The 21,409-nt window shown below is 36.0% G+C and overlaps 2 protein-coding genes across 3 annotated transcripts; one reads left to right on the forward strand and one right to left on the reverse strand.

The window, feature by feature from the left end:
* Nucleotides 1-266: 266 nt before the first annotated feature.
* stmn4 (stathmin-like 4) lies at nucleotides 267-10,209 on the forward strand. 2 transcript variants are annotated; one of them, XM_024291411.2, is made up of 6 exons: nucleotides 267-417; nucleotides 5,688-5,750; nucleotides 5,897-5,992; nucleotides 6,063-6,268; nucleotides 6,511-6,702; nucleotides 8,623-10,209. In XM_024291411.2, exons 2-6 carry the CDS (start codon nucleotides 5,738-5,740, stop codon nucleotides 8,680-8,682), a joined length of 567 nt encoding a protein of 188 aa, XP_024147179.1. In that variant the 5' UTR covers nucleotides 267-417; nucleotides 5,688-5,737; the 3' UTR covers nucleotides 8,683-10,209. The 2 variants fall into 2 exon arrangements, with proteins under 2 accessions (XP_024147179.1, XP_024147180.1); XM_024291412.1 differs by lacking the exon at nucleotides 267-417 and having other exon boundaries at nucleotides 5,685-5,750.
* A 486-nt stretch (nucleotides 10,210-10,695) lies between these two features.
* Nucleotides 10,696-14,866, reverse strand: il17a/f3 (interleukin 17a/f3). The gene is made up of 4 exons (XM_024291413.2): nucleotides 14,720-14,866; nucleotides 14,293-14,495; nucleotides 13,362-13,499; nucleotides 10,696-11,449 (listed from the first exon to the last, which is right to left on the reverse strand). The coding sequence occupies exons 1-4, from the start codon at nucleotides 14,726-14,728 to the stop codon at nucleotides 11,320-11,322; spliced, it is 480 nt and encodes a 159-aa protein (XP_024147181.1). The 5' UTR covers nucleotides 14,729-14,866; the 3' UTR covers nucleotides 10,696-11,319.
* Between the last annotated feature and the right edge of the window lie 6,543 nt (nucleotides 14,867-21,409).

A 21,409-nucleotide genomic window follows, 5' to 3' on the forward strand; every position in this document is an offset into this window, starting at 1 on the left:
CTAAATAATTTACGCCCGCGTGCCTTTGGGCTGGGCATCCTGCTGAGGAGAACTCACACAGGCACACTGAAGCATGCGCCAGCCTTCGGCATCTCCTCACCCCGCCTTGTCCTCGTGAGCAGCATGCACGCACTGCTGCTCCGTGTCATTAAAGCGAGTCTTCTGCCACCCACCCTGCAGCCAGCACAAAGAGCTGACAACCCTCCCTCTCTGTCCGTCTTCCCCACCCTCATTGGAGCACACACACGGATGCTGGCAGTGCCTCTGACCAATGAGGCGTCTCCAAGGTGATGTCATGGACGCAGCACTGACGCTGTTGCTGATGCTGTTGCCCGGCACCTGCATCCACATAGGCAGTCGGGGGGCAAGCCAAGTCAGCGGTCCACCAGCAGCAGAGACAACAGGGACAGAGGGGGGGTAAGTCTGCGACAGCAACCTCACAGCACACATTTTAGCTTTACTAGGATCCAGGTAACACTCCGTTTTCGGCTTTATCGAATTATCGGATGTGATCTTTCAGTGTGAAGGGGGAATGTGATGGAGGTGAGGACAGTCATGATGCGGTGACTCCTGCTGATGGAGAATGGAGGTGAAGGGAGAGAAAGAGAAGCCGGCATGGCCAGTAAACTGTAAAGAAACAAATTAATAAAATAGCCTCTATCTTTTATTATTAATCCAAGATTACAGCTAATGCAATTCTGCTTTAGCTTTGGAAGAAAACTTGAAGTCGTACAATAGTTAAAGATCACAAATGAACAAAACGGAAATATTAAGTGGGTGAAAATAATGCATAAAGCTGTTTTTAACTGTAAACTGTTCTGATTTCTTTTATTGTTATATTTGTTTTCCTTAAAGCTAAAATTTTCCAATTTGTAAAAGTAAGTAGGATTTGATTTTATTAGGTAATTTTAAAAAAAAGCAACAGACAGAAAAAAAATTAAATAATAATAATAATGAAAGTTTTGCCATAATAAAGTTAATTAAAGTTAATCAGAAAGCCTCAAAAATGCATAGAAAGTCTAACTTAAGCATCACAAGAAGCATCCAAAGTGTGTCAAAAATTAAATAAAACATTAAACTGGGAAAGAAATTTTGCTTAAAATATTAACAGATAAAATTTAAGTGAAAAGATATTTGATATGTGTGATTTTCCTATTAAAATTTTGATAATGTGTGAAATAAGGTTTTACATTTGGAGGGTGTGGCTAAGGTATGGCTGAATGTAGCTAAACGTCTTCGCTTTGGCCTATAGCTGCTGGATCATCTATATATTTTAAATAATTGATATGATTCAGACACAATTGACTTAATTTTGTTTGTGAGTTCTAGATACAGTAGCAGTAGAATCGAGTTTATGTCTTTTTGGATTTTTTTTTTTCAGAAATTTAACAAATTAAAAAAAAACATGCATGCAAACTACTACATTTATTTGTTAAGAAAAAAAGCTAATTCTGTATAAAATTACGCATCATCCCAGCTCTCCGCTTTTTGCACTTTTACAGGCTGCTTTATTCCTCAGTGTGACCTGACAAATACCACTAAATGCTTTGCTGCCTGCAAGAAGAGGTGCATTGATTTGCAACTTGGGTGGTTTCGCTAAAGAGATGCATTGTTGTGTGGTTGTGTGCATTACAACAGTGCCGCATGTTGATTAGTGTGCGTTGCTGTGTGTCCTTGTGTGAGTCTCTCCCACAGGAAATCATGTCATTGTGGTCAGCTCAGTGTGTGCTGTGGAATTTAATGTGAGGGGGTCCCAGGAGACAGATGATCTGCCTTTGCCTCATGACACATCAATTAGCACAGCGCTGGGCTCGTTTTGTCCAATTTCGCACAGCTCCAGTCCACCTAGTAGCTAAATTATATGTGTACAAGTAAAAGAGGATAAACAACATTGTGCAGGGTTATACTTGATTCACAAAAGGTAGTAAAACCTCAGTTTAGGTGAATAATTTAGTGTTAAAGGTGGGGCAACACTAGCATTGCTAGCTTAGCTTAGCTTTTGTAGCATGTGCAAACATGTGCTATGTCCAAAATTCCTTCCCTAACCTCTAACAATCAGAAAACTATATAGCGTGGGACTATGGATTTTAAAATTACTCAGTATTTTATTTTTTAAGGAAAATATGATGTAACCAATTTCAGGAAGTAAATACATGCATTTTATGAAAACTTTTTAGAAATCCACAGTGTTTTGCTGATGAAAACTTGGATTATTAAAAAAATATATACTTTTTTCTCAAAAAGAAAAAAAGTTTAATCACAATGCATTGTGGTCTATAATTGCCAATCGAATGAGTATGGATGCACACTGTTTTTTATAGAGACCTGTATATTCTAGGGCACTGGATTTTGGAATTGTTGATTCGGACAGCTCTTCAAAACAGCAAACGGACTATAGTGCACTATAGTGAGTAGTGAAGGAACTACGACACAAAATAAGACTTCATTTTATATTTTAAATTGCTGCACAGATGATAAAAGGGGAACATTTTGCGTCTTAGTAAACAAACTTATCAGACATGGTCTTTAAATTAGGCCCTCAAAAGAAACCACAGGCAGGGCTAACCTTACAACAATAAAACGCTTCATTAAGTTTCCTCTCTTAATGTTGTTGGCCTTCCTGTGCAAACCACACGACACAGAGTGGTAGACAAATGATATCTGCTCGGGGAATTCAGCCGGTGTAAAAATCCAGAAATTTAAATCAACCCTACTCCACTGAACTCATGTTAAAAAGAAAAAGATGATAAGAAAACTCAAAGGCTAACTGTTCTTGCAACCATTCATACAATGTGACAATGTCCTGAATGAAATAAGATAAAAGTATGGAAATATTGTGTCCAGTTGGCCTAAATGGGATGCATAACATAAAAGAGACAGATTTACAGCACGCCTTCCCCTCATGTGCCACCATCTGACACACATGGATGCAGAGAAACAGCAGGTGCTGGTGAAGTCTGGAGTTATTTGTGATTAGTTGTGTTCTGTTATCACAAGATTTCTTATTGAAATACTCATTATTAGCTTTAACTAGTACATTTTACACAGTTTATATCTTATATATACATATATATATATATATATATATATATATATATATCTTGTCCTTGTTGAATTTTTTCTGATGATAGATTACATTTATACAAAAAAATTAAGCTTAAAATTGCTCTGCAGAAACTATGATCTAGAAAACGTAAAAAAAACATATTTTTGATTAAAAACCACTGGGAACAATTTTCCAATGGATCAAAAGATGATTGGAGTGGGTCGTAAAGGTTTAAAACAGGCTGATAATGTGTCTTGTCATTTTTTTAACGCATTTTGGCATCTAAAATGTTTTTTAGCTGCTTTTACCAGTTTTCCCATCCCAAACATATGAAAAAAAAAAAAACAGCAGAAATCTGAGCTTCAATACAGATCTTGGCTATAAAGACACATAAATATTATTTTGAAACAAATATATTTAGCAATGCTATTGTTTGAGTAATTAAAAGCATTTTCTCACATTGACTTATAATTCTTTCCTTATGCATTTTTCTAAAAAAAATAAAAAATAACTCCCCCACCATTACCTCCTCACAGATGATCCCATGTGGCCCTTTCATCACCCCAGCTGCCATGTCACCCTAATAGTTTATAGTTCTTGTCCTCGCCTTTGAGGATCTATGGGTGCATCGAAGAGACATTTCTAAAACTCAAGTTTCCAGATCAAAGTCTGATCTCTTTTTAGCATTTCCCTGTCTGGCTTGTTGAGTTTAGAGCTTTGCACTCATTTAAGTATTAATATCCTTCATTATTTATGTTTCTAAGCTTTTCATTTATATTTTTCAAAACAAAATAGTAATTATTTATAATATTAAAAAATTGCTTGTTTGGTATTCCTTAATGATTTAGAGTGCTGTCATAACTCTAATGTGAAATTTGACCAAAATAAATCATCATTTTCATTTTATGTTGCTAAATGTTCACTAGTTATGGAGAGTGGCAACATTTTAAATCATTTTTACCAGTTAAACTATTATTCTTTGGATAAAATAGCACTAAAACGTGACAATACCAGTCATATGTGCAAAAATGAATCTATTAGTGCCCCTTTCTGGAGTAAAAAATGTGAAAACCCAAAATATAAATCATAAATGCATTGGCAGCATTGTAATTATAGCATTCTGCAAATGATCATTGTATGATATATGGTAAAAATGTGTTACGCCTCTTAACTCGACTGAGGACCCCAGACATCAAACGGACATCAAAAGAGTTTGCAGAAAGTCTGTCATAGTGGCACCATGTGTTTTGATCAGCAGTTGGAACATAAACCCGATCAGTTTCCTTTAACGAGCGTGATGTAATCTTCAGATTTGTGCAATAAACTACCAAAATGAATCTCTAGAAGAAGGACTGGCTGCCTTGTTTTCAATTATTGTTTCTCCTTATGTTTGATTTTTTTTCTTCCAAGTCATGAATCTCTAAGCTGTTCTGGTATATCTACACATTTATGTGTTTGAGTAGAAGAGGTTCAGTCATTTTTTTTTTTTTTTTTTTTTTAATAGGACAGACTACACAACTATTTACAAAACCTTTTCATCTTAAAAACAATTTTCAGAGACTCTTACACAACTGCTGTCTTTACACACACAATCTTAAATTGAAACTATCTGCTTGCCTTTACAAGGCTCGTTTATTCATTTTAATGTATATTTTTTTAAGGCAACTTGTTAAATATTGTAGGTCATGGAAGTCAAAACTCATCTTTAGTCATTCTGAAGCTGCGTTCACATCATCCAATTGGCAATGTGCGTTCAAGCGGCCTCATGGAGGAAAAATAATAATTTCAGTTTGTGTCACCAAGTCTTTCATGTATTGGAATAGAGCTGTGAAAGAAAAAGCCTCGAGGGACATTTGCAAACCGTTTTGACATTTCACACCAACACTCTTCCAACTGAAGGTTTGTGTTCATGCGCTGGTGAACTGCAGAAAACGAATAAGCCCCTCCCTGCTTGTGCATTGTGAACACCATGGGCTAAACTCACATTCAAAAGCCCACATTTTAAGCACATTCTTGAACAATCGTCACATGTGTGTCCGTTGCTTTACACTTCTTTTCTTGAAGCATCTCGGTCTCTCTTTTAACCCTTGTGCTATTCTAGACAAGTTTACATTAAAAGTGGGGTCATCTGGACCCCATAAGAGATTCTGGGTAGAGTTAAGCAAATAAATAGGGACATATCTAGGATTAAGTCCATATTTTCCATATATAATGTAAAGGAAGTTAAAATAGACGTAAGAACATCATAAAGTTATTATTATGTAGTATTCAGACCAAGAAAAAAAGCTTTAAAAGCCATGAGCTGTTTGTGAGTCTTTCCTGTTTCTCCTTATCTTAAATGTAATTTACCCTGCATGCATTCACCTTTACAAGCTTTTATTTAATTCTAAAAAAGAAAAAAACACAAGTGCTGAAAAGTGGCGTAGTCTGGCAAGCCTCAAAGAAGGATCTGGCCGGCACTCCTGACGTGTCAATTGCGTGCAGATGTGTTACTGAGCAGCACAGCTGCGTAAAAAGCACGTCATCGTCGCAGGATCTGCTTGGTTCTGTCCCTCAGCTGCTGCTTCTCTCCTCTGTGACCCCTTGAAGTTTATTCATTGAAGTCTGTGCTGTCACCCCCCTCCCCATGTGCTGCTGACAGAGCGAACAGGATCCTCAGCATCCCCAGAGAGAAACACTCGCAGCGAGAAGATGACTCTGGCAGGTAAATGCAGCCGCAGCACAAACGCACTCACCTCACTGCTCCCACTGATTGATTCCATGCACTGCAGAGGCAGGTTCACTCTGCTATCTGTGTCTTCATGACAAAAGCAAGGTCGAATTTGATAATAAAGGTGTGTTTGTCCTCAGCCTATAAAGAGAAGGTCAAAGAGCTCCCCCTGGTGTCTCTGTTCTGCGCCTGTTTCAACCCTCAGACGGCAGAAAAGGCCACGTACAAAGCAGAAGGTAAAAGATGATCTTAAAGGAAACATTTGAGCCTGAGGAGGCTCAAAAACCACCTTTTCTCGTCCCACAGATGCGGTGGACCTGGGTTGGTGTGCCATTAAAGATGTAGAGGTGATCGAGCTCAACAAGAGGACATCGGGTCAGGCCTTTGAGGTCATCCTCAAGCCCCCGTCCTTCGACGCCCTGCCGGAACTCAACACCTCCATGCCGCAGCGCCGTGACCCCTCTCTGGAGGAGATCCAAAAGAAGCTGGAGGCCGCTGAGGAGAGGCGAAAGGTGGGAAGCAGAGTCCTAATCTGAGCTATTTGCTGCTCGGACGGGTGCTGATGTAGATCTGTTGACACACTTTGTGACTTACCAGCTGAGGACAGGAGGAGAAAGGCTGGAGATGATGATCATTCAAGCATAGGAGCACAATGCTCAGTGTTAATCAAATCAAAGTGACAAGAAGTATTCTTAACCCAATACCATCTAAATAGGTTTAACTATAAACCAACAATTTCTTTCTCCTCTCTCAGTGCCAGGAAGCTGAGCTGCTGAAGCATTTGGCCGAGAAAAGGGAACATGAGCGCGAGGTGATCCAGAAGGCCTACGCTGAAAACAACAACTTCATCAAGAATGCCAAAGAGAAGCTGGAGCAGAAGATGGAGGCCAACAAGGAGAACAGGGAGGCCCTTCTGGCCGCCATGCTGGAGAGGCTGCAGGAGAAGGTAAGGAGAACTTTACCTTTACAAAATATGAGCGTCCATGATGCTGCTGAGTATTGAGGCTGTGATTGGCCTATCTTACTTTTTATTTTGTCTTTTGCCCGTTTTCTCATAATAACATTGTTTTCTCATGATAATGACATTATTTTGTCAAGATAACGTAATTGTTTTCTTGTGATAACAACATTGTTTTCTCATCATTACAACATCCTTTTCTCCTGATAACGACATTTTCGTCTAATAGCAACCTTGCTTTTTGTGATAGTTAAATCGTTTTCTAATGATAATGACATAATTTTATTTTAATAAAGTATGGAGAGAAATAAGTATCACCCCGATTTATGCATGCGTAATACTTGATTTGTGCGTAACTTTGGATTTGTGAGTGTGTAATTCCAAATTTGTGCATAATTCCTGATTTGTGCATAATTTAGGTTTTGTGCGTGCATAATTCTTGATTTGAAACTCATAAAATACATTATGTGCATAAGTACAAAAATGACTAAATTAAAAAAATACAATTTACATGTGCACAAATTAAAATTACAACAGCTTGAAACCAATTACACACGCGAATCTGTAGAAATCATGGATGAGTCACTTGTTATGCGCACCCACAACCTCAGTTATGCACGAATCTGTGGTGAGACTTATTTCACGTCTCACTGATTTGTCCGTAAGTGATGCGTTTAAATAATACTAGAATGCTCGGTCATCAGAGTTTTCTTATCAGCCGTTTTGAACTTCGATATAATATGAATAATAATAGGTGAATAATATCCAATAAAACTTGACATTTTCCCACTTTCTTAAACAGATATGTTTGACAATTAATGAAAAAATGTCTAAACAAGCATTTTAAGATCATTTTCATGAAAACGACATAATTTTCTCATTACAACATTTTTTTCTTCTGATAATGACATTTTCCTATGATAACGATATTGTTTTTTGTAATAACAACAACATTTTCTCATAATAACAGCATAGTTTTCTGATGATAATGACATTGTTTTCTCAAGAAAATAATGTTTTTTTCATGGTAACTACATTGTTTGCTCATCATAATGTGTTTGGTTTGTTATCGTAGCAACATTGTTTTTTCATGATAAGAACATTGTTTTTTCAGTTTCGTAAAGCACTTATTTTTATTTACTGAATTTTGTTTTTTATTATTTTGAAAACAAAATATGATTTAAATTTATTCTAAAAGTAACGATGTAATAACTGTAAAGCCGTATCAAATTTTCCTAAAGGGTAAAATAAAACTTTGCTGCTCCTACGCAGTTTTGATCAGTAAGAATCCAAATGACTCCAAAAAATGTTTACTCTATAATGAACAGTTTGAAAAAATAGTAAACAGGAAGTGAAATTTCACTCATTTGGTTTAAGGAGGGAGCAGCTAAAAGTTGAGAAACAAAGATGCAGCACATCTCAAAAACTGCCAAGAAAGCCTCTGGATACACGTCCATGTTTGAGGGAATAATGATGCTGCGTTCCATGTGCTCTTAGAAGTCCAGTTCTCCAAATTCCTGGTCAGAAATTCGTACAGGAATGTCTCCCAGAGGAAAACTTGCTTTTGGAAACATTCCTGCATATATTTTCAAACTAAAACTCAGAGAATCCAACTTCCAGAACCTAATATGAGTCAACACTAGTTTTTCAGGACTGGAATGAGAACACACATTGTATATATTAAGGATCAGAGGGACAAAGCGTTCCATTTCACCACTCTCTGCATACTTAATCATGAATATTCAACACGATAAAAAGCAGTTATTCATTTTCCTCCGTAAATCTGCCTTTTCTTTTCAAAACTTCTTGAGCGATCTCACGGCCTTCTTTATGTCCCGGCTGGCTCCCACTCTTTAGAGGAAATGAAGTCGTATATGTTAATGGCATGGTTCTGCTTTTGCCTTGCAGGATAAACACGCAGAGGAGGTGAGGAAGAACAAGGAGATGAAGGAGGAGGCCTGTCGGTAGATCAGAGGAGGTGAGGGAGCTGAAAGAGAGAAACCAAGACTGGAGGGTCTTCATTCTTTCTCTCTTTTTTGGAGTCTGGTTTAAAAAAATAAAAAATGTATCAAAACAGTGCAAAAAAAAATGTGGAAGAAATACTTGACAGCAACATCAAATAATTTGAAAAAGCAGATTTTATATTTGATGTGAGGTTGGAATTCCGAAGGAGAAGTTTGTCCTGCTCTCCATGTGAACTTTTTTTCTTTTCTATGAAGACATTCGGTGGGGAAATGTGACGGAACCAACAAAACTTGCAGCACTTCACCACTATGATGGTTTAGATCAGTCAAACAGCAGGACGTTCTAACAATAGATAGTTTATTAAAAGACACCCAAACCATCCTGAAAAACGTCAATCTAAAGCTACGTTCTCACCGGGACCATAAAGTTGCATTTAGCACCTTGTTAAACACGCATTTCACTCTGTACAAGCAAGGACGGGATTTCTTCTTCTATTCCTTTTACTGCTGTTTGCTAGTGCATGTCCGCCACCTACAGGTTTGGTGCGAAATGTCAAAGTGGTGCAAATCTCCCAAGTCTTGCTCCAGGCTTTGTCTTTTGTAGCTCTATTCCAAATATCAAAGATTTGGTGTCATATAATTCTGTCCGGAATCATCACCTCCATGACTATAGAGGGACGTCATCCATTTGTAACGACCAAATTGAGTCCCTGATTGGTCAAATTCAACCTGGTTTGTAAAAACAGCCAAAAAAGATTGTAGAAACTTGTGTAGCTGTGTGTAAATGCAAAAGCTTCGAACATGGAAGCCAGAAACACGAGTTTACATAGACTTTTCACTTTAAGTGGCTGCTCCAAGGTTGTGTGAACGTAGCTTTGCGGTTCTAATTAAGGCCAAGACTCCAACCACAATTTAAAGCCAGCTTTTTTTTTTTAGCGCTCATATTTCTTCACAACTCCTCCACTTTTAGAATCTTTGTAAATAATAAAATATCACAACATGCAGAATTATGTTTTTTTGTTTTACTTTTTTTTTTTTTTGGTTTATAGACAAAATAAATATTGTTCTTTTGCTATTTCCGTCATTTTCATGCTCTGTGTGAACCTGTAGTCGTGCTGTAGTAGATCTGTGACATGCATTTGGATTTTTCGGATTTTTGCACTGTTTGCACTCTGTTTCTGTTTCATGAAGCACAACTCAAAAGCACATGTGCATCCAAGAGTCAGCATAAACAGCGAAAAAACAAATAAACAAACAGTAAGAGCATGGAGAGGAGAGAGAATGCAGAACCTGGAAAGAGTCTCAGTAGGTCAGACTGTGAAAGCAGATTTTCTCTCTGAGGGATGTGCAGAAAGATGAAATGTGCCCGAGTTGATACTGACTTCATATTGAATTAACCATCGGATCAATGCACTGTAAGAGTTGGGTAAAGCTGGAACGGGGGGTTTGTACTCGCTGTAAAGTGTGTTGCTGTATCTTAAAGGTTTGATTGTATTTGTTTGGCATGATCAGTAAAAAAAATCTTAATTCATCCTGCTTCGGTTTCTTCATTTTTTTTATTTCAACTTTTTGGATTTATTTATTTTTCCTGAACTGGGATTTAACGTAACATATACCTAAACTATAAGCCAAAAATGTCATCTACTTAAAAATACTACATTTTCAATTTGATTACTGAGCAAAAAAAAAAAAAAGCATTCTTTTTTTGAACCAGCAAGAATAAGTCCTTATTAAGTGTAAATATATGTAACAATGAAGGGAGATATCAAGGTAAATCACAATTTTTTTTCATGATTTTATATTTTATTTAATGATGTGAAAGGGAAATGTTTTATAAATTCATAAAAAATATTGGTACATCACTTTTTAGAAGATAAGTACAAGTTTTTATTAAGTTTCTTCTTAAATTGTTATATTTTTGGAACTCTATTTTGAAAATCTTTAACTTGATCAGTTGTTAGTGATGCTAAATTTAATAGAAATTGAAAAAAATTCAAACAAAGGCAAAAAACTTTACTTTTTCTTATATAAAATCTGGATTTATTGCCAAAATATTGTTTTTAGCATTCAAACAAACACAAGTCACACAAGCTTTTATACATAGTATATTTAAGCAAGCATTGCATACCACAAGAGGGCAGTATAAGCAAACAAAACATGACAAAATGTCTAGATTTTTCCTGATTCAATCAGCTAAAATGAAAGTGACATCTCTGACGTTAACAGTTTCCTTTTACCTCAGTTTTACATGAACTTTCTGCACCCACTCTGATTTCTAACTTCAAATAGAACAAACATTCCTGTGGGGCGATGTTTTCCAAAGCAACAAGTACTATGGAAGTGTGGTGAAAGGCAAAAAAAAGAATCTCTTTTAGTTTGATTTAAAAGAAGCTCATCTATGTTGTATTATTTGTTTTAGAGCAATAATTTTGGAATTTTTTGGATTACGGCACAAAAAAAAAAGAATAGTATACTCCTGATTAAGCTCTAAAATGTGTTTGTGGTTATTATTCATGTAAAAATGTCCCACAGAAGTCAATCAGAGACATGTTGGGTAAATATACTCAGATATATAAAATAAACATTTGCTTTGGTGTTTTTTTGTTTGTTTGTTTGTTTATTGATCAGGCAAAATGGCGAGTTACTGCTGTGGTATGACACTCGGTCTCACACAGGTGCAGCCCACCGTGATCACCTGGGTCCCAAGAATAAAGTCGTATTTCCTCGACTTCTTCTTTTTTTTCTTGCCGACACTCTGCTGCCTCTGGACTCTGAAATGAGAAAGAAAGAGCAGTGGAACGTCACCTGGAGACTGGAGAAGAAAATCATGCTGCCTCATCTCAAGGACTGTAGGCAGAACATATGAATTTAAATTTTTAAAGACCTACTCAAGTGACAAATGTGTTTTTAGCATCTTGTGTCGTTTTTCTCATGATGGAGGACATATATGAAGAAAATTAAGCTTAAAATTACATTTCTGAGTATTTCTTTATTTAAATCAATGATAATCAGGAACAGATGAAAAAACGTCTTAAAAACTGTGATGTACAAGTTACTACGGCAAGCCACAAGCTCCCTGCTCTACTACGTTCTGATGTATCCCCTTATAGACGACTAGATCCATCTTTGTTTTCCTTGTCTGAGTGGTCTGATAGCTCCAATACTGCTCGTCATTTTTGTTGAACCAGTAATATTAGGTTAGTGGAGTGAAAGTTTCCAAGAAAAGCAAATAAATGATGGAAAGTGGCAGCAGGCTTACTCCACAACAGTCCCACCCACAACTCAGATGTAAATTTCTAATGAAACACTGTCGTTGTGCAGAAAAAATGAGAGATTTTTTGATTTTGGATAAAAACAGCATAATCATAATTAAAAGACCACTGAATAAATTAAAAGATGTTCAAGCTGGGTCTAAAAATGGGGAATATAAGAATCATCCTTAAAGTGTTTGTTTTATTGTAATTCGCACTGTGTTGTAATTGTTGTCAAAAAAGAAAAAACAATTTTGATTCATTTTATTTTCAGATCTGCAGATGGGTATTTTATTGTGAAATATCAATCTTTTTCCCCCTGTTTTTCATTTAGTTTTACATACTTCTAAAGGTAATAGCAGGGAACTTTAACAGTGTGTGTTCATTTTTTATGTTTTGATCTTCAAAAAACAGTCATGCTCAATTTAAAGAGGTGTAAAAAAGAGAAAAATGGCTCATCATTAACTAAAAACTGTAAAACATGGTGCATTCAGTGGTTCCTATGTTTGGGTTTACATCAGGACAAGCCGTTAAGTAACTGCACGGTTTGTTCTGAAAAAATATGCCAGAATTCACAATAGCTCTGCAGGGGCAAAAGGGGCTCGTAAAAATGTTCACACGGGACTTAGAATGGAAAAACAAACTAAAGGCGCTGCATTCACGCAGCAACTGTGACTTCTGAAATGCTTTGATAACATCTGAAAACCCAAATGTGGGACAAAACTCTGAGAGGCTGTGCCACTTACGACAAATGTGTCATCCATTTATGAGTTTTTAGCCCTTTCACTCCATTGTAAAGCAGTAATTGTGGCTAAAACTGTTTGTTTTTTGCAAATGAAGTTTGTTTCTACAGCATTCCACTCAATATTTTTACATTTAACCCTGGAAAGCCCAATACAACAAATATTTGACCAAAATATAAATATTTTTTTATTAAAATGTATTTTAACCCTTTAATGTAGTATACAAAAAAAATGCATTTTCATTTTTAATAAATCCTATCAATTAAATGATATGTTGGGTAGTTTGGTAAGTTTCTCCTCACAACAATGTAAGTCGAAAATGCAAAAATATTGACATGAGTGAGTATTCAGTGTGGTTTTTCGTTTTTTCATTTCCGATTTTAAGTTGAAAAACGAATGAATGAATGATACACGGATTCAGCGTCTCAAACTTGAGCCGTACATTTTTAACATGGTGCAAATATATATATAAAAAAAGAATTATTGATTCATTTTGCATTCTTTCCATAGACCAATTAGTCATTTTAAAAAATGAATAACAACAAATGAGTTGTTCTCTCCATAAAGTTTTGAAAATTACCCAAACGTTTTCCCACCAAAAGTGTTTTTGAGATTTCACGGAAGCAGCCATTTTGAATTGATCAGGAAAAGCCCTTCTACTGCCCCTAGTGGAATGATGATGAACTTACCTGTACAGAACCAGGATTTGATACTGGATGGGTTTAGCCTCCAGAGAGTCATCCTCCACCCCGTTACGGACACATCCAGAAGTACGGCATTCAGCCTCTGAGATCCTCTTTGGCAAACGAGAAGAGTTAAAGTTTTCTCTGCAAACCAAGAGGAACAAATCTAAGTATATTTCAAAAGTTGAATCGACAAAACATTAAAAAAAAATCACAAAACAATTTAATTTCTAGGTCATAAAAGGTTTATAAAGGAGATCTCTCTTCCCCACAAACTCCAATGTTTGAACACCTTCAAATTTACTGATAAAACATTTCAGAATATAATGCACTTTTAAAACCACTTTTTTTTTACTTTTATTTTGAAATGTACCAAAAGAAACCCAACGATATGGTGGATTTTAATTTTTGCAAAATAGCTTTTTAATTGCATTAACTTTTGGACTTATGTATTTTTTTCTTGTTAAAATATTGTTTCTATTAATGGTTTTGTAACTGCTGAAGTACATTGACGTGATGCTTTAGAAAAGGAATCATTGTAGTTAAAGAAAGCAGAATGTCATCAGCAAATCTGCAAAGATTAGCTTATACAGGGATTAAAGACTTATGCAGCAGGTTTTATTTTTGCAAATTGTCTGTTTGTGTTGGGGATATTTACCAGATAATATGCTATTGTTTGCATAATAACAATATGTCTTAGTCATTTTAATCTTACTATTCTAACAACGCGGTAAGAACACAAAAAAAATCCCATTCTTTATGAATTTTCAATATTCACTTTGTTGATCTTTAGTCAAAACTTAAAATTTAAGTAAATTTTCTATAAGATAATTTACAAAAATACACTGAGCATGCTCTTAAGGCATTTAAGCAAAAGAAAATGCAAAGTAATACACCAAAAATAATGAAGTCAAATGTGCTCTCAACACAGCCTCACCTGTAGGTCCAGGGTGACAGAGAGGAGTTTGCCAGGTTTGAGGTAGAAGCGCTGGTGAACTGAGGCATCACCGATGGATCCACGTTCACTCTGAGGGTTCTGTATTTTGGTCCGGGTCCTTGCTTCGGCCGTGCTGGGGGAGCCCGACCTTCCTTGGCATGCACCAGAGAGAGGACACCCAGCAACAGCAAAGCTCTCAGTACCTAAACAAACAACAGCAAAATTTTTAAAAAGCAGCAAACCAAAACTTCGTAGTTTGATGTTCTTTATTGTCCACTAAGTTTCCTAAACAAATCAGCATTTCTACTTTTTATTTTGAAATTTTACGTAAAAATGCTTTTAATCAAATCATTTCAAATCCCAAAATATAAAGAAACTTTATTTGTTTGGATTCTATTTAAGGCAAAGCAGAGATAGATTTACTTACCAGAAGCATGACTGTCGTCTCTGCCTCGACGCTCAGCTGCAAGTGTGAGGGGGCTCCTCTGCAGTCTGCTTTTGTTTAGTCTCCAGTCTGTTTACAGGACGACCTGACGGCTCTGAAGTGCTTTGGCGAGATGTGAGTTTCATTTCCGTCACAGAGCTGATTTAAAAACTGCTCATTTTTTATTTTCACTGTAGATAAAAGTGTCATTTGTTGGCACTTTTCTTGGGGTTTTTCCTCTGTGGATCCATGACTTTTGTACAGGAATGAATCAACAAGTGAAACGGCCTTTAAATGAAAACCACCAAACTGAAAAGGTGTGAAAATGTCTTCACACCTTTTGTGTTTGATGTTTTGGGAAAATGGGGAATTTATTCTCATGTGTGGAAACTTTTGGGGCAAAAAAAATGCAGCATTTGTTAAAAACATGGTAAAAGGGACAAAAAATATCCTTAAATAAAATTGAATAACAACCCCAACACTAGTAAAGTTAATAACCAGACATTAGTTAGATCCCTTAATAGTTTCTATAAGTCATAGTTGAATTCCATTCCAATCTACAAGTAAAGATTTCACTGAAACAACGCCGACGCACAGGCAATACAACCTGAGCAATGTAGGTCAAGGAAATGCTGACACAGGTTCTGGTAAGAAAAGAAAAAGAGCTCAACTTGTAGAAATGATAGCATCTAATCTTATAGAGAATTTTTAGAGAAGGGGGCAAATGGAAGTTTAAGTCTCAGATGAAAACCCCCTTCCTAATTTAGAGTTCTTAATATCCAACTGTACAGTGAGTGGAAATAACTTTTGGGGTGCAAACATTTTAGAAATCTTGGATTCATTTTTGTCCACATATTGTCTGTAAAGATTAATTCAGATTACATCATGTTTTTGGGGTTTTTTAATGTGTTTTTGTAGTATTTTTCTGATGACGGAGAACATGTACTAAGAAAATAAAGATTAAAGTTTCATTTCCGAGTATTTCTTCATTCGAATTATTGAATGAGGTGCAGATGACAAAAGATTGTAGTTCTTATGTAGAAACTACAACGGATGGGCCGCTCTGATCTCTCAGCAACAGGGACGGGAAGGGGGACGGGGTTGCTATGTGCCAATAGCTGCCCCACACACCACAACTTAGAGGCAAATTTCGAACTACTGTCGCTCTGCAGAAACTATGACCCAGAAAACAACAGTTTTTTATGCTGCCTAAAAACTGTATAATCATAATGAAAAGACCACTGGGAACACTTTCACAGATCAAAAAATGATCGGAGTGGGACTTCCTGTTTCACATGTCTGAGTCTCTAAATACTATCAAAACTTTAATGAAAAGCATAAATTTGATCACGAATGCTACAAATAAGCAGAGTTTGGGTTCTACATTGCAAAAACGAGGTCATTAGAAATAATCAAAAAAATTCTTACCCCATTGGCTGATTTTCTTTAAATAAGCAAAAAAAAAAACAAAAAACAGTCATTTGGGTTAAAACAATGTAATTTTTAAGAATAAACTTTTTGCAACCAAGACATAATCAAACTAAGATTAATTTCCTATTGAAGAAGATTTTTTTGTCTTGCAAAGCAGAGACTCATTTTCTTGAAACAAAGCTTTTTATTCTTTTCTTGAGATTCAGATTTTTGCAGTGTAGATCAAATCTCCGAAGTTGTGGTTTCTCATTGTAAGCTGCCTGATAAAATTGCTTCAGGATTTTACATTTTTATGCTTTTTACGGACACATGCCAAATCTCCAAGACCTCATATTTTCATTTTTTCTCAAACCCTGAAAAGCCCAAAACATCAAAGAATTGGGGAAAAAAATCACATTTTTTGGAATTAAACCATTTTTTCGCACCCTTTGTTGAAATCCAAACAAAAAATGCATGTTTGCTTAATTTAAAAAAAATAAAAGTATCAATCATGATACGTTGGAAGATATTCTCACAACAAAGTTGGCTTGTCTTTTCCTGCTACAAGTGTTTTTGAGATTTCATGGAAGCGTCCACTTTGAAATGAGCAGGAAAAGCCCTTCTACTGCCCCTAGTGGAATGATGATGAACTACAGCATAGAAAAAATGACCAAGTTATGTTCAATGAGTTTTTAAGGAAAGTTTGGATCATGCCAATGAGATAGGGGTCTTAGAAATGTGTGTATCAAATACAATACAAAGGGTTAAAATCATCTCCTGCAGTTTGCAGGATTAATGGTTCCTCCGAGAATTTCTAAAAAGCTGGAATAAGCTCCCAACTTTCTGCTTCTACAGCAAAACATCAGACTCTTCTTTTATGAAGGTATTTCCTCTTCCCATGTATTTCCTGTCATGTGTTCCATATATCATATGTGGGCTCTGCAATGGTGAACCACTCAAGGTTTACCCTAACTCTGCTTTATAAAAGCCAGGAGTGACCCCACGACCCCAAAATGAGTTGAGTAAAAAGTGATGGACGGATCTTCAGATGTAACAGTGTTTCTTTGTGTTTCCTCAACAGTTTTCGTCCCGTTTGACGAGACTTGTTCTCTAGTTTCTCAAATCCTTCATCTGTTGCTCGTTTTATTTTTTTAAGCAAAGATGGAATTACAAAGCGCCATAAGAATTTCTCAGCTTTTTGGGGGAATTTTAGAAACACACTTTGACTTTTGCATAGTTTACACGACAGTCTTTGATTACTCAAAGTGTTTTCACAGGAAAACATGTCTGTTTCGCTCTCTGCTGTCAATCTGTATTTATTTTGCAATGTTTCTGTTTCTTTTTCTGCTTCCATATTTTTTTGAAAACCTTGATCTGTCTTTTCTTTTTTTTATCAGTTAAACATTTGTTGTGAAAATAAAGACAGGCGACTAAAATATTCTTTTTTAGATTAGATTAGAAATTGTATATTTCAAGCAATCAAAAAGAAAAAAACTGTAAATTTATGTGCAATACAATCAGCAATCAGAAGTTTGCTAGTTTTTTGGATTAATAAATTTCAAACCAATAAAAATGACTATCCTTATCTTTCATTACTAGTAAAATCAATTGTGTATTTTATCAAAATTTGTCTAAAGCACTTATGTAAATACCAATATCACTAACATATTGTGAGTAGTGTGTTTGCAGTTAAGACTAATCTTTACCAAATAATCAGATATTGATTTATTTGTTGATTTTTGTGCTCTTACATTAAATCAAGACTCTTCATTCACAGCTGTTTTCAGATTTCCCATCAGGCATGGCTTCCTTCATCAGCCTTGAAACAGTCCTAGTCACACCTCCCACCGCCGTCATTGTGGCGTGAGCAGAATCTTGGAGTCCATAAACATTTCAAACGGGATTCTCTCCACTAAATTTCACCAGACCTTCTGCAGATGTCGGGAACAACGTCGTAAAAATTCCTGCACAAATTTGTCCAGTTAAACCGCAGACCAAAAGAGGCAGGATCACCAAAACCCTGAAGGAACGGCGGGATTTCAAAGAGAATGAGGTGGATTCTTCTGGTATAAAAGTGTCCTCACCACTAACACAAAATCCATTTTAAAGAAGGTTTTTGTGATGCTAGCTCAACCACAGGAGGATTTTTGGGGGGCTTTGCAGGTCACATCTTGACTGTATTCCATATGCTTCTAAGCTGTTTTAGATAAAAGCCTTTGGATAAAACATGGTAACTCAGTCCAAGCAGAAATGTGCATTCTCTTCTCTTTTGTAGTGTTTTCCCCGTCTTTCACCCCCTTCTGCGCTTCAATTATAGCTGTGAAAAAGTTGAAGGGAGCCAAGAAGAAAATCAAAAGTTTCACAAAAACAACACTGAAATTATAAAGACTAAAAATGCTTTTGGTTCGGCGCTGACATCTACAAGCAAACATTCATCAGAGCAGAGAGCAGACAAACTGCTGTGGTGATCAATGAGAACAAAAACTGCCTTTGGTTTGGAGCTGATGGGTGTCAGACACTGGCTGCGGCCCGCGCCGCGCTGATATGAATCAGATGTGGGAGTCGAGGTTGAGGCCTCGAATCTGGATTGCTGTAACCTCTCGATTTTTTTTTTTTTTTGTGCACTTCACATCTCACTTACAGTATCTCCAGTCTGATCGGAGTCTGGTTGACAAGCTCTGAGCGTTACACCTGCAGCACCACGGATCTTTCTCTGTGGTGATCTGCATGAGAAGTTGAGGGATGGGTCAGGATTTACTGGAACCACAAAAGATTCCTGACGTTTAGTAAAAATACTGCAGAGTTCTGCAAACTGAAGTCATTCCGGTTATAAATCCAGATTGGTTTGCGTATTACTATTACAGGACATCCTTGGTAATCCCTGCAGAAGTCCAAAAAAAAGTTGATCAAAGTATTTTGAGCAAGCAATCAAAAAAGAAGCATTCAAACAAAAAAGGAAGCAATAAAATACAAAGGAAGACAATTATATATAATATCAATAGCTTTATCAGTAAATCTAATTCCTATAATGCTTTAGTTTGACCAATCTAATGAAATTTCACATACATGCCACCAGCTTAAGTCTACAAACACCACCAAAGTTTTGTTGACCTTTGATTCCATGAAGAGGCTGCCATCTTGAATTAAAAAAAAATTATCTGTTGTACCTTATGCAAATATAAACTCCTGCAATAAATTTCAATCTTTTGCTTCCTAACTCCTTAAGTCATTGAGAGTCTACTTGGAAAAAAATTATATAATTAGAAGATGTCGATTTTTAATAATGCTAACATGGCTAGCTTGAAAAGTGACTTTTCCTTGTGGTTTGCATATTTTTTACTATCATTTTATGAAAATGTAACACACAAATCGTTGGCTCAAACTGAAATAAATGATATAACATACAATATGGACACATTAGGAATGTGGAAGTGTTTGATAGAAAAAATCTCTGTTGCTAAGGAAATCACAAAATTTACTTTTACCAATTCTTCTAAAAATGACATAAATCTGTTCGTCACTCCTAGGCGACTAAAACATAAAATGGTTCCTATGGAGATAAAACCAACAGAAAAGCTGCCATTTTGAAAAAAAAAGTATTTGCCAGCTTTGATTAATGTGAGGCAGAGGTGGTGAGAGAGAGGTTGGGTCTAAGGGAACGGCGAGGGCGGATGTGAGCTGCACCTGCACGGCTTTAAATTTTTACAAAGTTTTTTCATGCAAATAAAAAAAAAAAGAGAGAAATAAAATACTTTTCAGTATTTTGGAAAATTTTTGAACTAAGAAGACTGCTGCCTAATAAATTAAAGTTGAATCAAATAAATATAGTCTACAATAACAGCTAAGAGGCAGTGTAAAAAGCAATTAAAAATGCAAAAAAAACAAGGAAAACATAAATTTTTGCTGTTTTTTTTTAATCTACGAACACTTTGTGTTCTCACTGCTTTGAAATATCAAATTTTGGTAAATTAATCTGTTATAATACGTTAGTTACTAAGATCTAACTGAAAAACAACAACTGAAAAAGCATCAGAGATGCTCTGTGCAACAGCTATCCAACAAAAAAAGTAATATATTCTTGCAATCCATCACTTTTGTAATTGAGTATCTATGAGCAGCAATAATCAGAGAGCAGCTTTGAAAGAACTCCCAGATCTGAGAGCTGGAAGACCTTCAAACTATCCTCACTGGGAAATCTCAAACATACCTGAGAGATAAACTGCAGAAAAACATGAAAGATTTTATTAAGTTCAGCATGCAATGTGGTTTGGCACAAGGCCCCTTCACAAAATAACAGAGGCACACAAATCTGATTTTTTAAAAGATATTGTTGACTGATAGATTTTTTTTCTTTATATATTATTGTATTTTATATGTTATGATGATTTGTTATATTTTTATTTTTACATCAATGATATTTGCATTTGTATATTTTTAATTTAAAATAGGAGAAATTTGTTTAAATGGCCAAACAATATATCTTATTTTAGTTTTTTATAATAACTTAATGATTTAAGTCCAAGTCTTTGTAATGCTATTAATAAAAACAGTATATATTTTTTAATATGAGTAATAAAGACACAAAAAAAAGTTTCACATTAATGGAAAATAGTGATTTTTTTAAATTTCATTTGATTCGGTGGATGACTCAGTGAACTCTGACAGACATGTTTTGACAGGAAAACAAGGCGCCGCAGACGGGCTGATTCAGAGCGGATCCAGAGCAGAACCGCCTCCTGAGTGAACTTTATTCTGCACGGCATCCGATGAGGCGCAATTGCCTGAATCTGGGCCAAGTTGAGGTTAAGTGTCTGATGAAGTCATTGCTTTCTGTTTAAATTGCAGTTTTGCATTTCATGAAATAGAAGAAATTAGAGATAAAATTTTAAAAATACAATAAAAACAAATAATAACAAATACAAATGATTACTATTAGTAAGCAAAACAGGCTGACAATTTCACGTTTTTGTGCAAGTGGAATAAACAACAGGTGGAAATTATAGCCGATCAGTAAGACATCTGTAATAAAGTGGTGCTTTTGAGATGACGTCTACAACCCACACAAGTGGCCCAGTTAGTGAAACTCATCCAGGACGTCAATCAAGAAGGTCTACTGTGTTAGTCAGCGTAATGTCCAGAGCATGAAGGCGCTAGCATGACTCAGGACAGTACATCAGGGGATGTGAGGACCATAATGGGGCATCAACTCTACATCAGGACCACTTATCTCCTCCTTTGATAAGGAGAGAACAGGAGGAGCTCTCCCAGAGTCCTGCATCAGGC

Source organism: Oryzias melastigma, linkage group LG24 (assembly GCF_002922805.2).
Source record: "Oryzias melastigma strain HK-1 linkage group LG24, ASM292280v2, whole genome shotgun sequence".
Classification (NCBI taxonomy): domain Eukaryota; kingdom Metazoa; phylum Chordata; class Actinopteri; order Beloniformes; family Adrianichthyidae; genus Oryzias; species Oryzias melastigma.

Coding starts and splice junctions, on each gene's coding strand:
- stmn4 (XM_024291411.2), top strand. Junction 5,993..6,062: donor GGCCACGTACAAAGCAGAAG/GTAAAAGATGAT, acceptor CTCGTCCCACAG/ATGCGGTGGACCTGGGTTGG. Junction 6,703..8,622: donor TGGAGAGGCTGCAGGAGAAG/GTAAGGAGAACT, acceptor TTTGCCTTGCAG/GATAAACACGCAGAGGAGGT.
- il17a/f3 (XM_024291413.2), bottom strand. Junction 13,500..14,292: donor CTGTCACCCTGGACCTACAG/GTGAGGCTGTGT, acceptor CTTGGTTTGCAG/AGAAAACTTTAACTCTTCTC. Junction 11,450..13,361: donor CAAATCCTGGTTCTGTACAG/GTAAGTTCATCA, acceptor TTCTCATTTCAG/AGTCCAGAGGCAGCAGAGTG.